Raw genomic sequence first — 21,377 nt, 5'->3', positions numbered from 1 at the left:
TTGTATTCTTGTTTGTTTTTTAATTTCGCGCAAAGCTGCACAAGGGCTATCTGCACTAGACATCCATAATTTAGCAGTGTAAGACTAGAGGAAAGGTAGCTAATCATCATCACCCACCGCCAACTCTTGGGCTACTCTTTTACCAGCGAATAGTGGAATTGATCGTCAAATTATAACACTCCCACAGCTGAAAGGACGAGCATGTTTGGTGTGATGGGGATTCGAACCACGACCCTCAGATTACGAGTCGAACGCCCTAATCCATCTGGCCTCGCGGGCCTTGTAGATTGCTAATTGAGTGATCTAATCGCAAGGTCATGCCAGGTTATGTCGCTATTATATTGAAGATATTATGATGGTGTAGCTTATTCACACATTTAGAAAACGGTTTTAAAAGGTTTTCGATTTTTTAGAGTTTGGTGAGATCAAATGGTATATGAAAATCTGTGTACAGCTTCTTGTAAATAAACTGAAACAGTTTTAGTTCTCACGGTTTTCATTTTACCCTTAGAAATAGCTAAGGAAATCCACAATAATAATATATGTGGATGTTTGGATTCATCGCATAAAAGACCAGTGATAACAGTAAAATACTGATATCACACAGGTAGGTATTTTAAGAATACCCTTACAAATAACGTTGTGAGATTATGCCATGATAAGACACAATGATGTGAAAAGTTTCGTGTTATATATGTTTATAATAATTCATACTAATTCGTACCTGTTTTCTGGTATTCGTTGATCACGGTGCCGTTGGTGAAATGCTTCGATTCCATCTGAAAAAAATGCTATTAATAATAATAATAATTGAGTATAAAACTTTAAGATAACCAACAATATTTTATTTCTATGAAATGATGATTTATTTGAAAAAAGAATACTTCTAGTTATAGTTGAAGTGTAAACGTTCAAGAAACCTAATAATATTGTTTTTTAAAATGATTCATCAGAAAGACAAAAAACAATAACAAATGCATCTAATAACAAGTGGCGTAGAAAAAGTAAAGGCGACCAATAATATTGACTTTTTGTAAAATGATGATTCATCTCAAAATATTTCAAACAATAACTGGAGTGTAACAGTTAAAGGCGACCAATAATATTGTATTTGTTTTAAATGATAATTTGTCTGAAAAAGAATGCTTCTGATAATAATAATAAATGGGGTGTAACAATATTGTATTTGTGTAAAATAATAATTTTAAGAATACCCTTAATCCGGAAAATGATATTGTTGTTTTATCTGTTATTTTTGCTGCTATTATTTAAAAAAAAATTAAACATTCATTATGTTTAATATTATAAACTGCTTAAAATAATATAAGGCCGAAGAATGAAGAGTTCTATAACATATCGGAATTAAAGTCTGAATTTAAGCCACCTAACTCTTTCTTTCTGTTTCTTATATGAAATATGATGTTTCTAGAATGAGGTAGTAAAATAAAATAATTATTATTTTTATTAAACCTACTCTTATTCAAGTCTCAAGGAAATAACAGGGATTTGTTTTCTGAAGTTAAGCCTAATGTTACACATTAGTTTGCTTGTTTGTTTTAATATTTTGCACAAAGATATCTGCGCTATCCATTCCTAATTTAGCAATGTAAGGCTAGAGGGAAGATAGCTAGTCATCACCACACACCGCCAACTCTTGAACTATTCTTTTACCAACGAATAGTGTTATTGTCCGTAACATTATAACACTCCCACGGCTGAAAGGGCGAGTATGTTTGGTGCGACGGGGATACGAACCTACGACCCTCAGATTACGAGTCGAGCACCCTTAGCACCTGGTCATGCCGGGCCGAGTTAGATATTAGGCTAACTGAGCTGTGTCCACCACTGGGTTTCTCACGTTGTAAGTCTGCAGACCTGCTGCTTTGTCACTGGGATGGAGGAAAGTAACTGAACATCAACTTAAAACATAATATTGTGGATTTTGGAATTTTTTTTTTTACTTTAAATACTAATTGTAGTTATTGCATTTTCAAAATGTTTTATTTGACAAGTCTACAGGAGAACAAATAGCCGTTTTGATTTCGAACTGGTGGGCTAATTAACAGCATCTACCACCAATTCTTACGCTATTCTTGGCTGACCAAAGAGTGAGATTTGACAGTGACTCTTACCACGTGATTACAAAGTGGCAGTTTAATATCTGAGATAAAGTTAAGTAAGAATATGAAGTAAGGAAAATCTTTATATTTATTTGAGTCTTTCTGATTGACCAACTCTTTGCAAGTAAAATTGATGTGGTGTGTGACATCGGCCACTGGCTGCTGAAAAGGCATTGAACTATTGTTTAGATGCATTAACTAATAAAATATGGAAATGTCCAAAACTGATTGATAAGGACTTGAACCATTTATCAAGAGTTCCTCAGAGCAAAAAGAAATCGATTTTGATCGCTACGATCTGTCTTTCGAAATATGATATGTTTAATTAATTTGTACTTTACATGTCCATCTGTTGACTTTAATCAGCCATTCCTAGGATGATGACATCGGAAAAGAAATAAACTATTTTATATCAGTTAAAGCCATCGAAGCTGCATGTAGTTGGAGGGAACAGAACGTGGCATAATGATATGAAATCCAATGAGAGGTTGGCAACCATGGCCCAAATCTAATATACTTTTTAAATTTCTCAGATTCTTGTCTGCCATATGAAATTGATCATGCTGTAGTTCGATTTACGTTCAGTTGTAGCAACATAGAGTTAAAGTTTGTTATTTAAAGTTTTATATGCATTTTTAATACAGCTTATGTATTGTATTTCTCTCAACTGATTAATGTAGCTAAGGAACTAAAGCACAATGTCCCGATATTAGTCACATAGTGTGTTTGTTTGTTTGATTTTGAATTTCGTGCAAAGCTACACGAGGGCTATCTGCGCTAGCCGTCCCTAATTTGGCAGTGTAAGACTAGAGGGAAGGCAGCTAGTCATCACCACTTACCGCAAACTCGTGGGCTACTCTTTTCCCAACCAACAGTGGGGATTGACCGTCACATAATAACGCCCGCACATATGAACGAGTGAACATGTAATACAGTTTATGTGAGGAGCCTTTCCATCCCTGATTCCCCACCAGAAAATTTCGTAATTTTGATATTATTTATTCTCATGTTCAAGGTTTTATTATTTTCTCTTCATATTTCTTTGCTAGGAGTTTGTTAAAGTTCCATCGAAAAGTTGCTAATTAAATTTGTTTTCACGCAAATCAAAACAACACAATATAATATCAACAATACTCCAGTAATCTAGTTAGTTTCTAGATTAGGGTCGTGGAGCAGGTTGTATTCATTTCCAATTAAATGTAGCGTCACATTTATAAGAACGTCCTAGCCTCAAACCATTCTGGATAGAAGAACATTTTCACTACTGGATAGGAGCTTTTCAGAACACTTCTGGCTGTCATTCAGAAGATACGACTTACGTTAAGATTTCTAAACAGTTGTATCCTAGTGTGCAAAAGTAGGCGACGTTAAAACTGTCAATGTTAATCCACACTTGTTTTTTGCTATTTGCCCTTTTTTGCTTCAAAGGTGTCTTCCCAGGGAGTACGGTAATTTGCTGAATTGCAGAAAGAAACACACAATTGAGACAAACAACGAAAGTACATCACATAATATGTGTGTCTGGACTTTACACTGCTACTATGATGTATTTGTCAGGTTTACCAGTACGGACGTTTTGTTGACGAGATTCAAGATTTCTTCACAACACCCTCAAGGTCCTATACTATAGTTAAAATTATATTTATAGTTCTATGGTTCAGTATGCTTTTATTTAGCGAGTACGCAACTTGCTCATCATAACTATTAGTGTAAAGCAAAACATCGTAATTTGCTCTGTCCAGTTTGTACAAGAAGGCACTAAGTCTAGACCTAAATAAGTTATATTAACAAAAGGGTTACCCACTGTGAAACTACAAGAAAGGATCAGTTCTAGACCGAAATAACTTATATTAACAAAAGGGTTACCCACTGTGAAACTACAAAGCATCAGTTGTAGAACTAAATAAGTTATATTAACAAAAGGGTTACTACACTCTGGAATTACAAGAAAGCATCAGTTCTAGGCCTAAATAAGTTATATTAACAAAAGGGTTACCCCACTGTGAAACTACAAGAAAGCAACAATTCTATAACTAAATAAATTATATTAACTAAAGGGTTACCACACCGTGAAACTATAAGAAAGCATCAGGTTTAGACCTGAATAAGTTATATAACAAAAGGGTAACCACATCGTGAAACTACAAGAAAGCATCAGGTCTAGACCTAGATAATTTATATTAACTAAAGGGTTACTACATTCTGAAACTACAACAAAAAACCCAACAGTTCAAGAACTAAGTGAGATATATTAACAAAAGGGTTACTACACCGTGGAACTACAAGAAAGCACCAGCTCTAGGACTAAATAAATTATGTTAACAAAAGGGTTACCACACTGTGAAACTACAAGAAAACGTCCGGTCTAGACGTAAATAAGTTGTATTAACAAAAGCGTTACCACACTATGAAACAACAAGAAAGAAACATCGAATTTAAATCTGTGACGACTTACTTTTCTGTTTGGATTTGGTACATCATATAGGTGGCGACTACTGCTAAATGTGCGCATTCCAGGATCAGATCCTCCTTTGGGTGATGCAACCTGCTCTCGAGAGTACATTGGGACCTTAGTAGTGGCATAAGGCGCGGGAAGATAGGCTGGTTCTTGGCTGTCATAAGTAACAGTGAGTGACATATTATCTGGTTTTACTTGCTCACTGTTTTCTGTACCTAAAGAAAAACGTGTAAGAATGACGCACGCCTTTTAAATTATATACCCTTTAACAGTAAAGAATGAACGTTTACTATATAGGATTTACCTTTATTTATTATAACAAATAAGATACTTTTATCATATATGTATGATTTTCAATTCTTTATTCAAACCATAAATAACGTTCTATTGTATATGATTTTCAGGTATTTATCTAGCAGTAAATAATACATTTTTCTTAAATATGATTTCTAATTCTCTAACCGTAAATAGTATTTTCATACATTACTTTTCACTTATTAACACTAAAATTTCAGGCCCAGCATGGCCAAATGGTTAAGGCACTCGACTCCTAATTCGATGGTCGCGGGTTCGAATTCCCGTCACACTAAACATGCTCGCCCTTTCAGTCGTGGAGGTGTTATAATGTGACGGCCAATCTAACTATTCGTTTATAAAAGAGTAGCCCAAGAATTGGCGGTGAGTGGTGAAGATTAGCTGCCTTCCCTCTAGTCTTACACTGTCAAATTAGAGACGGATAGCGCAGATAGCTCTCGTGCAGCTTTGCGCGAAATTCAAAACAAACAAATAAACAAAAAAATGGATATTTGAATATTACTGATCACTTTCGCCAGCGGTAAAGATAATTTATAACAGTTGATGATGTATGACTTGTGAAGATTATTTTCATTTCAGTGAAAAACACCAGAAACGTATTTGAAAATTTTTTTCTATAGTTCACCATATAATAAACTGTAGAGAAAAAATACAATTAACCATGAAATATAAAAAAAAATAATAAAATAATTAAACAAGAAAAAATGAAATCACGTCCTGTCAGAGTAAGATGACGTTTTAAAGACGAGACATAATGCATGAGATAAGAGAAGGACCTAAGCTTCAGTATTTTTGTTTTATTGATCGATATTTCTTTTTACAGTTTCTTTGGGATCGATTTAGAGCCTACACTGAGGGCGAAGAAGAGCCTAAATTAAACGTTAAAAGGAGCTGTTTTGTAAATAGTATGCAACAGTACTTCACGAACTCACTTATCATGTTTTTTTTCTATTTTGTTTCTTATCTCATGACGTTTGTTTGTTTGTTTGCTTTTTAATTTCGCGAAAAGCTACGAGGGCTGTCTGCGCTAGCACTCTCTAATTTAACAGTGCAAGACTAGAGGGAAGGCAGCTAGTCATCACCATCCATCGCCAACTCTTAGGCTACTCTTTTACCAACGAATAGTGGGATTGGCCGTAACATTATAACGCCCCCACGGCTGAAAGGGCGAGCATGTTTGGTGCGATGGGGATTCGAACCCTGCGACCCTCAGATTACGAGTCGAATGCCTTAATCTACCTGGCCATGCCGGGCCATCTCATGACGTTTTATCTGGTTAATCTGGCCTTATCAGATTAATACAGAAATACATTTTCGGTTTGAATATACAGGAAATATTTCTTTTTTTTTCATCATTGAATAGACAACTTGTGATGTAGAGATATAATGCATTTCTTCATCGCCTATATTCCTTGCTTTGGATTGTAGATTCGTTCATTCAAGGCTCATCAGCTTATCAAGAAAATACTATTAGGCCTCTTGTAATGGTGAAGAATATATGATATATTTAGTGTTCTGAGTTCGTTTGGTTTCATCATATCGTAACCTAAGTTAAGTTAGTATGTGGTGAAGTAAAACCGACTCAAAACATGTAGAAATTTCTAGTTTAAACATCGACAGCTGGCGAAATATTATAAACCAGTAGGCCTAAAATTTTGGTTGTTTGTTTCGAAGTTAAGCACAAAGCTGCACAAAGGGCTACTTACGCTCACCCCCCCCCCCACGGGCATAGAAACCCAGTTTCTAGCGTTGTAAGTCCGCATTCATACTGCTGTGCCACTACGTGGGGGGGGGCAAGAGGCAGGCCTAAATTTCTGTGACAAAATCATGTCAACTGACATTAGTAACAGATTTCAGTCCTATTGGTCAGAAATAAATTTAAACTGAAGAAAAGAGAAAGTGACATACGAAACCATTACAACAAACTTCAACATTAAAAATGTTTGTTTCAACGTAATTATACACTTTAAGGCAATGTTACTTTTTTAACAAAATACTATATATACATATTTCAAATAATTTTTTCTGTCATCATCAAGTCCAAATGACGAATTCTAGTGTTGAACGAAGGGCCTCTTCGGTAGCGATTTGTGATAATCGCTAGACTATCTATAACAATATTACTATTGTTCCTAAATATACCTCCTAAAGTATTTTATCAACGAACTGTTCATTACGTATAAAAATAGTGATTTAAGGGATGAACTACACGAGGGCTATCTGCGCTAACCGTCCCTAATTTAGCAGTATAAGGCTAGAGGGAAGGCAGCTAGTCATCACTACCCACCGCCAACTCTTGGAATACTCTTTTACCAACGAATTGTGGGATTGAACGTCACTTTATAACGCCCCCATGGTTGAATGGGCGAGCATGTTTGGTGTAACGGGAATTCGAACCCGCGACTCTCAGATTACGAGTCGAGTGCCTTATCCACCTGGTATTGCCGGGCTATTTTTTGTTTTTTTTTTAAATTAATGCACTAGCTTTCGGCTTAATTGCCTAAGCCTTCTACAGATGCGACGCGTTTAGAAGGCTTAGCTAATTGAGCCAAAAAATCGTGAATTACTTACAAAAAACATAAACAAGAAACATATAGCGATAGTCCAAGTACACTATTTAAAACAAATATGAATGCTCAGGTTAAAAGCCTGAAAAGTTACTTATAGACATAAAATTACCAGCACTTTAGCTACAGCATGCCACATACACTTTCAACTTGGTCATAATTGTAATTTAAAGTTAAGCCTAATACTATTGTGGTATGAAATAATAGTTTGGTCAGTAAGTTCGTAAAAACATTGTTGAAAGCATAGTCAACAGTGTTCAAAACAATTGCTCGTGTCCAATACGCACGTAGTTTTTTAATAACAATGCTAAATTATCCGTGTATATTAATGTTAACGCCATTAAAAAAAAGGTTCACACAACAACATTGTTAAATGGCGTATCTATATAATATTTGTGATATTTGCGTGTTGCATGTCAGTACACTGTATTAGTTATGTAAATACAGTTTGTGTATTTTTCACCTCCGCAGCTTACGTGCTATCTCGTATTTAAGAAATGTACATACTGACTTATACAAATACACTATAATACAGGCTCGGCATGGCCAGGTGGTTAGGGGTCGTTAGACTCGTAATTCAAGGGTCGCGGGTTCGAGTCCCCGCCACACCAAACATGCTCGTCTTTTCAGACGTGGGGGCGTTATAATGTACGCTCAATCCCAATATTCATTGGTTAAAAAGTATCCCAAGAGATGGCGGTGGTTAGTAATGACTAGTTGCCTTTCCTAGAGTCTTACTTCTTAATTAGGGACAGTTAGCGAAGATAGCCTTCGTGTAGCTTTGCGCGAAGTTCAAAAATAAACAAACACTATAATACCAATGTTTATAACAATATTGTAAGGAAACGCTCGAATATACAAATATAATTCAAACAATCCTTTGATACAGAAATACAATCAACTTCCCAATACTAAAGGTCAGTTTATTATATTGAGTAAATTTTTAGGTTTGTTTACTGAGCTCGTGTGAATAATGTAATTTTTCGATCCAAAAAACTTTAACTTTGGCGAAGATTTCAGCGTGATAAGACATATTCAGTTTACTGTGCCTCTTGTTCGTCAATATGTTGCTAGAAAAGGTTTTTTTATTGATAGTTTAGGCGTCCAATACCTGCTCTCATATTCCATTGGTCCGGCATGGTCACGTGGTTAAGGCACTCGAGGGTCGCGGGTTAGAATCCCGGTCGCACTAAATATGCTTTCCCTTTCAGCCATGGGGACGTTATAATGTGAGGGTAAATTCCACTCTTTGTTGGTAAAAGAGTAGCCCAAGAGTTGGTGGTGGGTGGTGATGACTAGCTGCTTTTCCTCTAGTCTTACACTACTAAATTAGGGACGGCTAGCGCAGATAGTTCTTGAGTAACTTTGCGTGAAATTCAAACCAAATCATATTCCATCTCGCAGGGGGTCCAGCTTACTTTTGCTATTTATTTATTCGGGGCGTTTTCCGCACGTGATTTAACCTACAGCATTCTTAAAATGAATTCTTTACTGTAACTACACACTTATTCGTTGTATTGCATTTTTTATTTATTGTACTCATTGTCACAGATGTAAGAGAGATGCTTGGCTTTTTTCCTGTTTTAAAAACTTAAGTTCACTCGATTTCCCATTTCGTGTCTTAAGTTTTGTAGTCATATTACAAACTAAATTAACTTGATTAAAATTGTGTTTGTTCATTTCGTGCATCAGAAAGATCATATTTAACCAATCATAATCTATCCCCATGCTTCAGACATCTTTCTAACAGTAGTAACGTGTTTGTAGAAGAACCATATTTTTTTCTCGTACCTTATTTATCTTCTATTTTCTGCATGTTGCATATTTTTAATCCGATAAAGATATCCAATTACTACACCACTTACTGTAAACGAAGAGCTTTATAAGTCTGTCTGCTAAGAACAGATCATTGAGTAATAATTTCCCATTCCATAACATTGTTGATAACAATCGAAAAGGCTACAATATTCTACCGAGTATGGAATAAGTGACCGGAACGTTTAGGAAATGTTCTATTTAAGAAATTCATGTAAATTAAGAAGAAGCTTTAAATGAAAGTTCCATATCCCCAACCATGTCATTTAGCAATCTGTACCAAACCCCCTTCGTGTGCCCAGATATTACAACTAAGTTACTCAAACTCTAGTCCCCATCTCCAACAGTAGCCCAAGAATTGGCTGTGAGTGGTGATGACTAGCTGCCTTCCCTCTAGTCTTACACTCCTAAATTAGGGACTGCTAGCGCAGATAGCCCTAGAGTAGTTTTGGGCGAAATTCAAAACAAACCAAATCAAATCACATCAAAGGATTCTCAGACTAAAAGGGTCTGGGAATCTTTGGACTAGAATTAGAAGTCGTTGTTTTATTTGTTTTAAAGATTATGTTTACAGCTAAACTAAAGTTCGTGTTTTATTTACTTCTGTTGTCATTTATCAAAAGGTTTCACGATAGCAGTTTAAACAGAGAGAAGAAAGACAAAACTTTACTAGATAGGATATACATATGATCTACACTTTTAAAGATGGCATTTTAACTTGTGTCATGGTTTATTAATAACTGTATAAGAGTTACGTATTGATTGATTAAATAACTCTAATGATAATGACAAATTACTCGGCGAGCAAGTTACTATGGCAAGTCGCTGTCAACTCTTTTCTTTTTATGGCCGTTATAGAATCTGTTGTTGTAGTACAAAAGCCATGCAGTTGTATCGATTCATAGTTCAAAAGGGGCTAATTTTAGCGCAACAGGGTAGACAAAACTCCCAGAAACGGTTATTTATATTGGATTCAAACACTGAATATGTTTGTCTAGATATCTTATTAATGGCTACATTAAGTTCCTTTTTTTACTTCGACAGACTAAATCAATTTAACATTTATCAAACATATATTTTACCTAGTGTGTTGAATGTGTTTATTTGTAGTTAAGTACCAAACTACACAATGGGCTATCTGTGCTCTGGCGGGTATAGAAACCTGGTTTCTTGTGTTGAGAGTTCGCAGACTTGTCACTAAATGAGAATAAAATAAATATAACGTGACACCTGTCTCCAGTTAATGTTAAAAAAATATAGTTAAACATCAGGAAGATATCCAACCATATTGGTTTGGTTTGTTTTGAATTTCGCGCAAAGATAGATGAGGGCTGTCTGCGCTAGCCGTCTCTAATTTTGCAGTGTAAGACTAGAGGGAAGGCAGCTAATCATCACCTCCCAACACCGACTCTTGGGCTACTCTTTTACCAACGAATAATGGGACTGACCATCACATTATAACGCCCCCACGGCTGAAAGAGCGAGCATGTTTGGAGTTATGGGGATTCGAACCCGCGACCCTCAGATTACGAGTCGAGTGCCTTAACCACGTGGCCATGCCGGGCTCCAACCTTATTGAGTGGAACTCATTTGATTAAAAACCTTTAGAAATAAGATTCGTTGAACCAGTCTTTACACATAATTCTAAGAACACAGAAAAAAGATGGTTGTGTTATTACCTTCTGGAGAGTGGGTGCGTGGGCCAGGGGACCTCCGTCGGGTCACTTGACACACAACTATAAATACGACAATTAAAACAAGCACAGAACTAGCAACCGGAACTGTTACTGTTAGGTGGCGATAAAGGAAGTTTCCTGGCATCATTTTGGAAGGACTCGTCGGAAGCTCTAAAAATGCGAAAACCATTTTTAAACTTACAGTGTGCTCAAAAGGCTAAATATAAAAAAGTCATAGACACATTAGGTTATTTTATGTTTTAAAAATCTCACCCACTCTTGTTATTACTAGCCTGAAGCCCAAATACCCTGAAGTCTGATGTTATTAGCTACCAATAATGAATTCTTAACATAATTATAAATATTTTTTGACAGTTAAAATATTAGGTTTCCCAGAAATAAATGTTTGTGAACTGCGAAGTTTGGAAAAATGTAAACCAGTATTGTAAAACATGTCTTAATCAAAGTAAACACAGTTGCTTCAACACGTATAATGATACTGTTTATGACCCTGCTGTAGAAATTAGAGTTTTTGTGGTCAGTGAACTCCCTGAAAGCTTCTTCTGCAGCTGCCTGGTTTTGAAAGCGTCTGTTGTTCAAAACGTTGTCAAAGTGCTTGAAAAAATGAAAATATATAGGGAAGATGTCTGGGGAATAAGGTAGATCAGGCAGAACCTCGATTCCCAATTCGTTCAATTTTTGGAGCGTCATCCTTGACAGCTCTCATAACACCCATTTTGTTGATCTTCAGACAACTCATGCGGAACCCGCATTTTTCCGTCTTTTCAATCGCACTCAGGTGGTTGGCAATGATTTATTTGCTTGTGCCTAGCTTTTCTGCAAGCTCACGTGCTGTTGTGTGAGGGTCTGCCATATAAGTATGGCTTCCTTCCACGACCTTCATGATCTTCAAGACTTTCATCTCCATGTGGAAACCTTTGGAACCAACGCTGAACTGTACCTTCAGTAACAGATCCATGGCCGAATGATTGGCTGATGTTACATGTAGGTTTGGTAGCTTTTCGTTCAAGTTTGAAGTCGTAGAGAAAAAATTAGACGAAAGTCCTTCTTGTCCGTGTTACCTTGAGAGTTGCGGAACTTACTCTGAGCAGAGTTGGCACAGTAGACAGTTAAGATACCTTGTAAGCGACAAACGTTGGATTAAACCAACCAACCAACGATAAGTTACTCAATATTCAGCTTCTAAATGTCATCGTAAGAATTCCGACATTTATTTCTGGACAACCTAATTTATTTTAAATACACGCAGTTTTACTTTCATTAATATTTTCAGAATTTGCAATGAAATAACCTTAATAGTATAGTTTTTAAGTAACTTGGTTGCAGTTATTTTGAGGCACAAAGCTACACAATGGACTATTAGACTATTGCTTTCCTCTCCATGGATATTGGTACTTTAGTTTATGCATCGTATGTCTTCAGATTTACCGTTAAACCACTGGAGAGCTTCTTTCTTTTTACATAAAAGTGAGTAGAACTGTTGGACTTTTCTCAAAATATGAAAGTGATCAACATGACTGTATGTTACACTAGAAACATTTAAACAAAATAAAGTACAAGTTTACTGTAGCACATTATCATTTTATGAAGAGCTAATATTTACATCCTAGCTATGGAACACCAATATTAACACGAGAAGGGATCCTGTGTTTACTGTAGCACATTATCATTTTATGAAGAGCTAATATTTACATCCTAGCTATGGAACACCAATATTAACACTAGAAGGGATCCTGTGTCGGGTGAATTCAGTGTAATTGCGGAAGCTCAAAGTAATATAAGTGTTTAAATGAAGAAGAGAAACCTGAAACTGAACGGGGTTCGAACCCACAATCTTTCACAGTTCCGGATTTAAAACTCATTCAATTTCAGTTTCTACGTGGAAAAAAATTCATACATCTTTAGATAGTAGTTTTATGATTAATTATTACTATATAGTTTAAAATAAATTCTACAACGGAAACTCTTAGCTTATGGTTATATATAATTTAATTTCACTGTTAATGAAAATTTAACAGTTGTTAATGAGAGTTCTCATTAACCATGGGCAAAATGGTCAATGCTTAACTTCCTCCGACATCTTCCCTTATATCTTTGATTTAAGACTGCATGTGATCGATGCCTTTTTGTTTTAGACTTCAGTGATGCGAAGTTATGAGATTCAATATTTAGATCAAGCGTTAGAACGGATGACAAAAACTCTGTTTGTAATGAGAAACTTAAAGAAAAAAAGTAATTAATTCTGTTCCCAAAGTGATCTTATGTAGTTCAGTTTACCTCCACTTGGGGTTAATGTCGCAAACACAAACTCAGCATCAGTGATTCCTGCATCGTTGTGAGCAGACGCCAGTAAGGTATACCACATGCCAGGAGTCAGGTCCGTGACCATAAGGTCCTGCTGATCTGGCAGAATGTTGTTAGAGACCAATGTCCACTCCACCTGCTCGCGTTGTTTATACTGGATGACAAAAAAGTTGATTGGACAACCTCCGTTCTTCCAAGCATTTAAGTGTAGAACGATATAGGTGGAATTAGTGGTAAGAAATAAGTATTTGTCAGGGGCAACTGGTGCTAGAAGTGGTCAGTAAAAATAGATAATTAAAATTCCCAGGGTATTCACAGAAAAATGTGAATCATCGATACGTTGTGAAAATGTAGCGTAGACACGCACGATACGTGCAGCCACACATAAATGAATATTCACAAATATGTAATCGTTTAACGAAAACATGACCGTTCGGTTATATAGCTTACATAGTAATAACATCTTATATTACTATTATATTATGTTATTATATTACTATTTCGTGTTGAATTTTAAGAGTCAGCTAACATCCTTCTGAAATTTCACTCTCTGAGATTCCAAAGTTCATTATTGTAAACTGGACGACTTTGAAATGTAATCTATTTGTTTATTTAAGTTTATTTCATTGTTATTTTTACCCTTATGAGGCTACGTAGTAATGAAAGACATTATTCACAAACTATACTTCCAAACCTGTAAAAGAATTAAGATTTTAGTGAAATGTTTCTTTCAGGTACTTAAAGATTATATTATCAGTTCGTCACTCGATACTTTATTAATTGAAATACAAGACAGTATCTTATGAGAGGTTTTCCGATTTAAATTAAAATTATTTGACGCTATTTATCAGATAAATACAGAAACACGACAATAAGATGGTAAATATTAGATAAACTGCAAATGTATGAAATTACATATATTAAACATGGAAGTTCACAATAGACATAATGACGTAACTTGTTCCTCATAACTCAAACATGGACGTTCACAATGGACATAATGACGTAACTTGTTCCTCATAACTCAAACATGGAAGTTCACAATGGACTTAATGATGTAATGTGTTCCTACCGTGTCCGTCACTTTTAGTCGAAATAGTCTGACTCGGTTCACTCTTTCCCACTTTGTTATAGGCCTCTATATATAAGTGGTAGGTGGCGCCACAGTTCAACGACTGGAGTGTGTAACTTCTTTTATCCCCGCTGAGGTGAGACTGCTGCCAGCTCTCCGTGTTGTCCATTTTGTGGTATATTATATATTCTAAGTGCAATACAGTTCGGGGTGAGTATATAAAAAGAGTTAATGAAGGTAAGCGCTAAATAAACATGGTATTGATATAACAGGTACTATTATAAAATCTGGAAAAAAATATGACGATATTTACCTGAAACAGGACAGTCTGGATCGTTTGATGAATCCCACGTAACTGTAATAGACGATGCTGTGGTAACAGATATTTTTAACACAGGTGTGGGCGGATGGTCTATGAGAGAAGGATATATAAGATTTAGTCAACTATACCAAATCCTAAAATAATGGCAACGAACAAGCTCGGTGCTTTTCAAAACTTAGCAACAAGTGTTTTGGCCATGAAAACGTTTAAATAGTTTAAATATAAAGTAAAACATAATATGTGAATAATTATCCGAAATCAGATCAGAATTTTTTAAAAATTAATACCAATAATTGTTTAACTGTCTATCCTCTGGTGAATCTTGTAACTTAAATAACCTGTTTAACATATGCTATAATTAATCTAGTTATCCACTGACCGACCATTCACTTAACACATACTATAAAAGTAACATTAATCTATTTATTTACTGACCACTTACTTAACATGTACTATAATTAAACCAATAATATTAACATCAGTGACTACTCAATTACCATACCATAACTGACTTAACATATATTATAATTAACCTATTTATCCACTAACCATTCACTTAACACATACTATAAATGTAACATTAATCTATTTATATCCACTGACCATTCACTTAACACGTACTATAAAAGTAACAACATTAATCTATTTATATCCACTGACCACTCCCTTAACATGTGCTATAATTAATCTATTTATCCAATTTAGAATGCTCTATAATTAACCCAATAGTATTAACATCAGTGACTACTCAATTAAGATACCATAACTAACCTAACAATATTACTATAACTGGCTACCATTTCTTTACTTTCATAGTTTTTCATATACTCAGCGAAATATCACACGTAGATTATCGATTTTGAATTGTTAACCCTAAAGTTACCACTGGGGTCTACGTGACCCTTCTCTCTTCCATCGACGTTTTATCACGTTTTTCTAAACTATTTGTACACCAACTTGAATGCAGGTCCACCATGGTTTAGTTGCTTTCGTGTTGGATTAATTGTCTTGTGAAATTAAATGCAACACGAGTGAAGAATTTTATTTGGGTGAAAATGGAAAAGAATCGAACAGAGAGTTGAAACGACGGCTTCATGTTGTATGAACATTTCATCTAGTGAAACTGATATGAAGAGAAGGAAAGCGCAGAAACTGTACAATATAAATACCTTTGTGTGAAAACGTTTTGTATTTTTATATATTGTGTAAATAATTGTTGCCATCTTTGTTAAACACTTGTTTGTTATTCGTCTTAGAAAAGTCACAGTGTGCTATCTGCTGTGTCTACAGCGTGCTATCTGCTGTGCCCACAGCGGGGAATCGATTTTCGAATTTTAGCAATGTAATTCCTCACCAGAGGACGTTAACTACTTACAGTGTTCCAATGTGTGTGTGTGTGTGTTTTTATAGCAAAGCCACATGAGGCTATCTGCTGAGTCCACCGAGAGTTCCGATGGTCTAAAACGTCGTGTGTTTATTTACTGAAAAAAACAAAACACTCAAAACTTAAAGCTGATAATATTAATAAACGTAACATTTATGATGCTGCCCAGAAACCTGACATTATTATCATGATTTGTATTAATCATTGACGTATGATACATTACGTTTTATTTCATACGTAGTAAATGTCCATTTGCTCGTGGTTTTATTCAATAACTTCTCTACTTTCTCCAAGCTTTAGATTCGTTTTATTTATTCTTATCTGCAGCCTGCATAACCCTTTTCTTCTTTGCATATAACATAACCAACTGATTGGATAGTCATATTGATGGCTTTGGGTTCTGCGTCTATGCTCAGGTTACTTCGAGATGAACAAACTGATTGTTTTGCTTGATCTTAGGAAACCTTAGCGAGCTAGTAGTGTTGTTTTTTTCAGTCCACAACGTTATCTGATATTATATTTTAATCTGAAAAATCGTTCGTTGCCATAACAGGCTTTAAAACGCTCTTGTTACATGCGAATATACTGACATAAACCTATAGAAAATTATTTACCGTGTTTTTGTTTGAAAAGAGCAAAATAATTAAACTTGCAGTGCGAGTTGGTGGGCTGGCGTTTATCGCATAATGACAGAAATAAACTTCGAATTATGTTTCAAAATAGTACTGCACCAGAAGTTACACTAGATAGTTCAAATTCGAGAAAACCATGCTATATATTTTTGTTTTTCGAAGGAAACATTTTTTTTACTGCAAAAGTATCAAATTTCTTTGTATTTTCTACATTAACAAAACTTTCAGTTCAGCAACGTATTCAAGGTCCAGGATAAACGGAGCAGGTGTACGTATCTCTCCAGTAAATCATTCGAAAAAGTTGGAGAGTCTATCACACTTGCTAAGCTTTGTGAACACATTACCAGTTTTGAATTGTTTTAACATAAAAAAGTTTATGTGAATATACGAAATTCACAAGTCTCAAGGTGAATACAATATTAAAGTTTGCTCGCGAAGATTTTCTCAAACTGAAAACACAGTTTACTTATCGATCGTCTAAAAATAGACGGACAACCCAAAGCTGTCAATATCGACTGACCAATCAGTTTACGATGTTGTATGCAAGTTAGAAAATGATTGTATTCATAAGAAAAGCGGAACTAAGAATCAACAAAACGGAATTCAAATACTGACAAAATGTGCGAAACATGTAGAAATAAACCATGTGCACGTTTATTACATACAAAACAAAACAATATATACAAAGGATTCGTAGGACCATTATAATGTTCATAACTTACTTAGTTGTGTGTTCTACTAGGAAGCCACATTAAGGTTGGATGTGAAATTCATTTACGTTGCTTACCAACACGTAATATCATAACGATTGTCAACATATTGTTTAGTAACAACCCATGTCATTGGCTGTTTGTCAACTCACTGTTAAGAATAATAGATATCGTTGGATAGTTGCCCGCTCAAATATGAATTTATAAGCTTCATCAGTTAACCGACGTCTTCAGAGTTTTTATGAGTGTGTTTCCTTCGACTCTGAACACACTTCAAATAACACACTTAATGAAAGATTTACATCTTGACTTAAATAGTCGTCTCAGTGAGTTAAGTACACCGTAACATTTAAAACAGATTGTTCTATTTAATTAGAAGTGTCAAGATATCTAAGCATAATGAAAAAAATAATTTATTAGGGAAAATTTAGATCTTTAAACTTAACAGTAATTCAAGTAGTTTTGCACCAGAGATATTTTCTTTTAGAATATATTTTACCTTTCATATTAACCATTTATATAAAGTTTCTACGGATAGCAAAACATCTTAGGTCCAATGTCTATTGCAACATTTAGTATAAAAGACAGTTGAGTTGGACGTTTGAGCTTCTTACACTGTGGGGTCAATAAGGTATGATTGACGATTACAGCAAATAATCTGACGTAGGCAGAAATAACCGAGTTAAAATCGTTTTATCTTATTACATATAGTCTTTTGCAATTCCTTCGAAAGAGCATTTGTCTTCCATTAGCTATCACCATGGTTTGGTTTAGTTTGTTTTGAATTTCGCGCAAAGCTACACGAGGGCTGTCTGCGCTAGTCGTCCCTAATTTAGCAGTGTAAGACAAGAGGGAAGGCAGCTAGTCATTACAACCAACTGCAAACTCTTGGGATACGCTTTTACCAACGAATAGTGGGATTGACTGTCACATAATAATGCCCGTACGGCTGAAAGGGCGAATATGTTTACGAGTTGAGAGCCCTAACCACCTGGTCATGCCTGGCTCTGATAAAAGTAAATTAGTCATGTTATGTTTAGCTTCACGTCACATGATTGAAACATTTAGATCATCTTCAACAGAACAGATGTTACTCTAAATGCTGCAAAATTAGCTGAGAAGGACACCTGCAGCCACTTATTTATGCTGAAAACAAGACTGCCGTATAAGAAATCCAATAAAATTAGGTTACAAGTTTTCAGAGTCCAGCGATAAGATGTATCCTCAAGGAAAGATTATCTGAAAAGTAAGATATAGACACGAGTGAGGGTACAATGAGAATACATCATCTATTAGATTTAGCAAACTTCTTATATGGAGTGAAATTGGAAAACATATATTATTGGATGCGAGGCTTTAAACAATAAATAAAAATAAAAAAGAATGAAAATATTTTTTGCACGAAATATTTCACTCCAAAGCCCCTCTTTCCAAAGTAAAACCACTTATATGTATCAGTGTATAATAACGTAAAACAAAGTAATAAGCAAATTTCGACCTACGTATAAAAGAAATTGACCATAATTTGTAACACAATGAAAATCCTGAATTAATTCCTATGGTGAGACAGTGGTAAGTTTATGGACATACAACACTAAGTCCCGAGGTTCGATTCTCTCGAGGAGGACAAAGCGAATAGTCCAATATGAATTTGCTCTCACACAAACAAGTAAGTAATTTCCGGGCAACAGCACAACCAAACCACTTGATAATAAACAGAAAACTACTGTTATTGACAATCAACATAAAATGCACAACGTTTTTCTTAACATATCGTCATTTGAACTGATGTATGGAAAGAGAATTTCGGAACCCATAGGAGTAATAATTTATTCCTTATCGCCAATTATTCATTATTATTGAACTTTTCCCGCAGTTCAGATACCAATTAATATTATAAGAAATGGGAACAAAACATTATGTGTTGAGGATTTCATTCGTAATGTCTATAAGTTGGTCTTGCAACTTCGGACAGTAATACTTTTGATGTAAAGCTGCGTTTACAAAAAGTCAGTAAGTAATATTTATAATTAAAGTAAATGTAGAAGTATTAAACACAGATTTTTATTTTTAAATGGAACTTTGACAAAATCAAATATTGTACAAAAATAAACTACTGATGCAAAAAACGTCATTTTTCTAATGTATTAGAAGAAGTGTGATCAGCTATAATATGTCTGAAAATACATAACTGAGACGTGAACACATCGTCTCTTCCCTTGTGACGCCTGAATCGAACCAGTTTAGTAAATGCACAACTGAGACGTGAACATACCTTCTCTTCCCTTGTCACGCCTGAACCAGCTGAACATGGTATCATTCAAGTAGGCTTTAAATGAAGTTTACTTATTTATTTCTGAGGATTACATTAGCATTTGTATATGCATGAGAATACTTGGTTTAACTACCACCGAATTAAAATCTTTATTTAACATTTACCAGAGCGTTATCGATAAGTTGAAGTAAAGTTATTAAAATAATAAAGCTGAGCGACCATTGCAGTATAGCTAATAAGGAACAGGTTACACATACCAGTTAATAATGATGGGAACACGTGTTGAACACCTTTTGTGACAATTAGGGAAACACCCTATGCCATGTAGAAACTTTTCTGGAAACGTCTTGTAATTTCCCAAGTACCACGAATGAAAATGAATTCTATTTCTAAATAAACAATATTATTTTATATTATTTTGCTTTGATAGTAAATAAGTTGGAATTGTGATATAAATTTTTCGAGTAATAACGAAAATTATTCCTGTTTTCACACGACCAATTATTGCCACATTTATTCCCGTGTTACAATATACATATAATATACACATTTGACACGTTCATCGTGACCACCAGAAGAATTTAATAAAGAATCGTTAACGTTTATAGTAACCTCTTTACTGTAGAAAAAAACGTTTTTTTTTGTTTATTCTTTAGGAAAAAGCTATTTAATGGGCTATCTGTGTCGTGCCCACCAGGTGTATCGATTTGTTTCGGAATTTCGCGCAAAGCTACTCGAGGGCTATCTGCGCTAGCCGTCCCTAATTTAGCAGTGTAAGACTAGAGGGAAGGCAGCTAGTCATCACCACCCACCGCCAACTCTTGGGCTACTCTTTTACCAACGAATAGTGGGATTGATCGGCACATTATAACGCCCCCACGGCTGAAAGGGCGAGCATGTTTAGCGCGACCGGGATGCAAACCCGCGACCCTCGGATTACGAGTTGCACGTCTTAACTCACCTAGTCAAACCGGGCCCAGAGGTATCGAAACCTATTTGATTTAGCATTATACGCCCTCCAAATCACCATTAACTCATTGAAGAGTCAGAAGAAAACCAAAGGTCATCTATTTCATATTATTTACAGATCTTAAACTTCTGAGTTTTATTTATCTAAGACTTTTTAAAAGTGAAATTCTTTTATGTGTGTGTGTGGGGGGGTTGAACCTTTATGTACTTGTCGCACTTAGTTCCGTTTATTTACCGAAAACACGTGAACCTTTATTATTTGGTAAAAAAGGTGGTATCGTGAATAGAGGAATACTTTAATCAATATCATATATCATCTGCTGAGTTAAATCAATGTTAAGGGATATTCTCACAGCAAAAGGGTTTCGGAAAATAAAAGAAAACATGGAATGGGTATACAGAAATATCCATCTAAACTTCTTTCGAAAGGAAAAAGAGTGTTTAGAATGATGTTTTCGTTCTGCCAGCTAGTTTTTATTAAATACTTAACTATTTGTTTTAAAATATAAGAACATTACAATTGAACTTGTGAGGGTAGTATATGTCGGATATTTATACAATATAAACTAATACGCATTAGTATTTTTTCACTAACCTTTAATTTACCGATTTAAGTTTAACTTACCATTGACCCACTAATTATCAATATATTTTTACACAGTTATATATCAGTGGCATTTATATATTGCATTATATTGAGTAATGTTTTTGTTTTCTCTGTTAAAACACTTAGTTAT

The 21,377-nt window shown here is 35.1% G+C and overlaps 1 protein-coding gene across 6 annotated transcripts in view; it reads right to left on the bottom strand.

The window, feature by feature from the left end:
- LOC143233529 (cell adhesion molecule Dscam1-like) overlaps positions 1-21,377 on the bottom strand; it is a 122,566-nt gene that overhangs the window by 13,408 nt on the left and 87,781 nt on the right. For 3 of the 6 annotated variants that reach the window (XM_076469838.1, XM_076469841.1, XM_076469840.1), the window contains exons 13-18: positions 14,662-14,760; positions 14,349-14,537; positions 13,250-13,543; positions 10,955-11,122; positions 4,576-4,793; positions 725-791 (exon numbers count right to left, since the gene is read on the bottom strand). In XM_076469838.1, coding sequence (XP_076325953.1) covers positions 725-791; positions 4,576-4,793; positions 10,955-11,122; positions 13,250-13,543; positions 14,349-14,537; positions 14,662-14,760 — 1,035 coding nt within the window. The remainder of the gene's footprint in view (positions 1-724; positions 792-4,575; positions 4,794-10,954; positions 11,123-13,249; positions 13,544-14,348; positions 14,538-14,661; positions 14,761-21,377) is intronic. The other 3 variants (XM_076469839.1, XM_076469842.1, XM_076469843.1) reach the window with 2 other exon arrangements.

Source organism: Tachypleus tridentatus, chromosome 12 (genome assembly GCF_004210375.1).
Source record: "Tachypleus tridentatus isolate NWPU-2018 chromosome 12, ASM421037v1, whole genome shotgun sequence".
NCBI classification, from domain to species: Eukaryota; Metazoa; Arthropoda; class Merostomata; order Xiphosura; family Limulidae; genus Tachypleus; species Tachypleus tridentatus.
The sequence above is the reverse complement of the archived record's forward strand: the minus strand, read 5'-3'. Positions and strand labels throughout refer to the sequence as shown.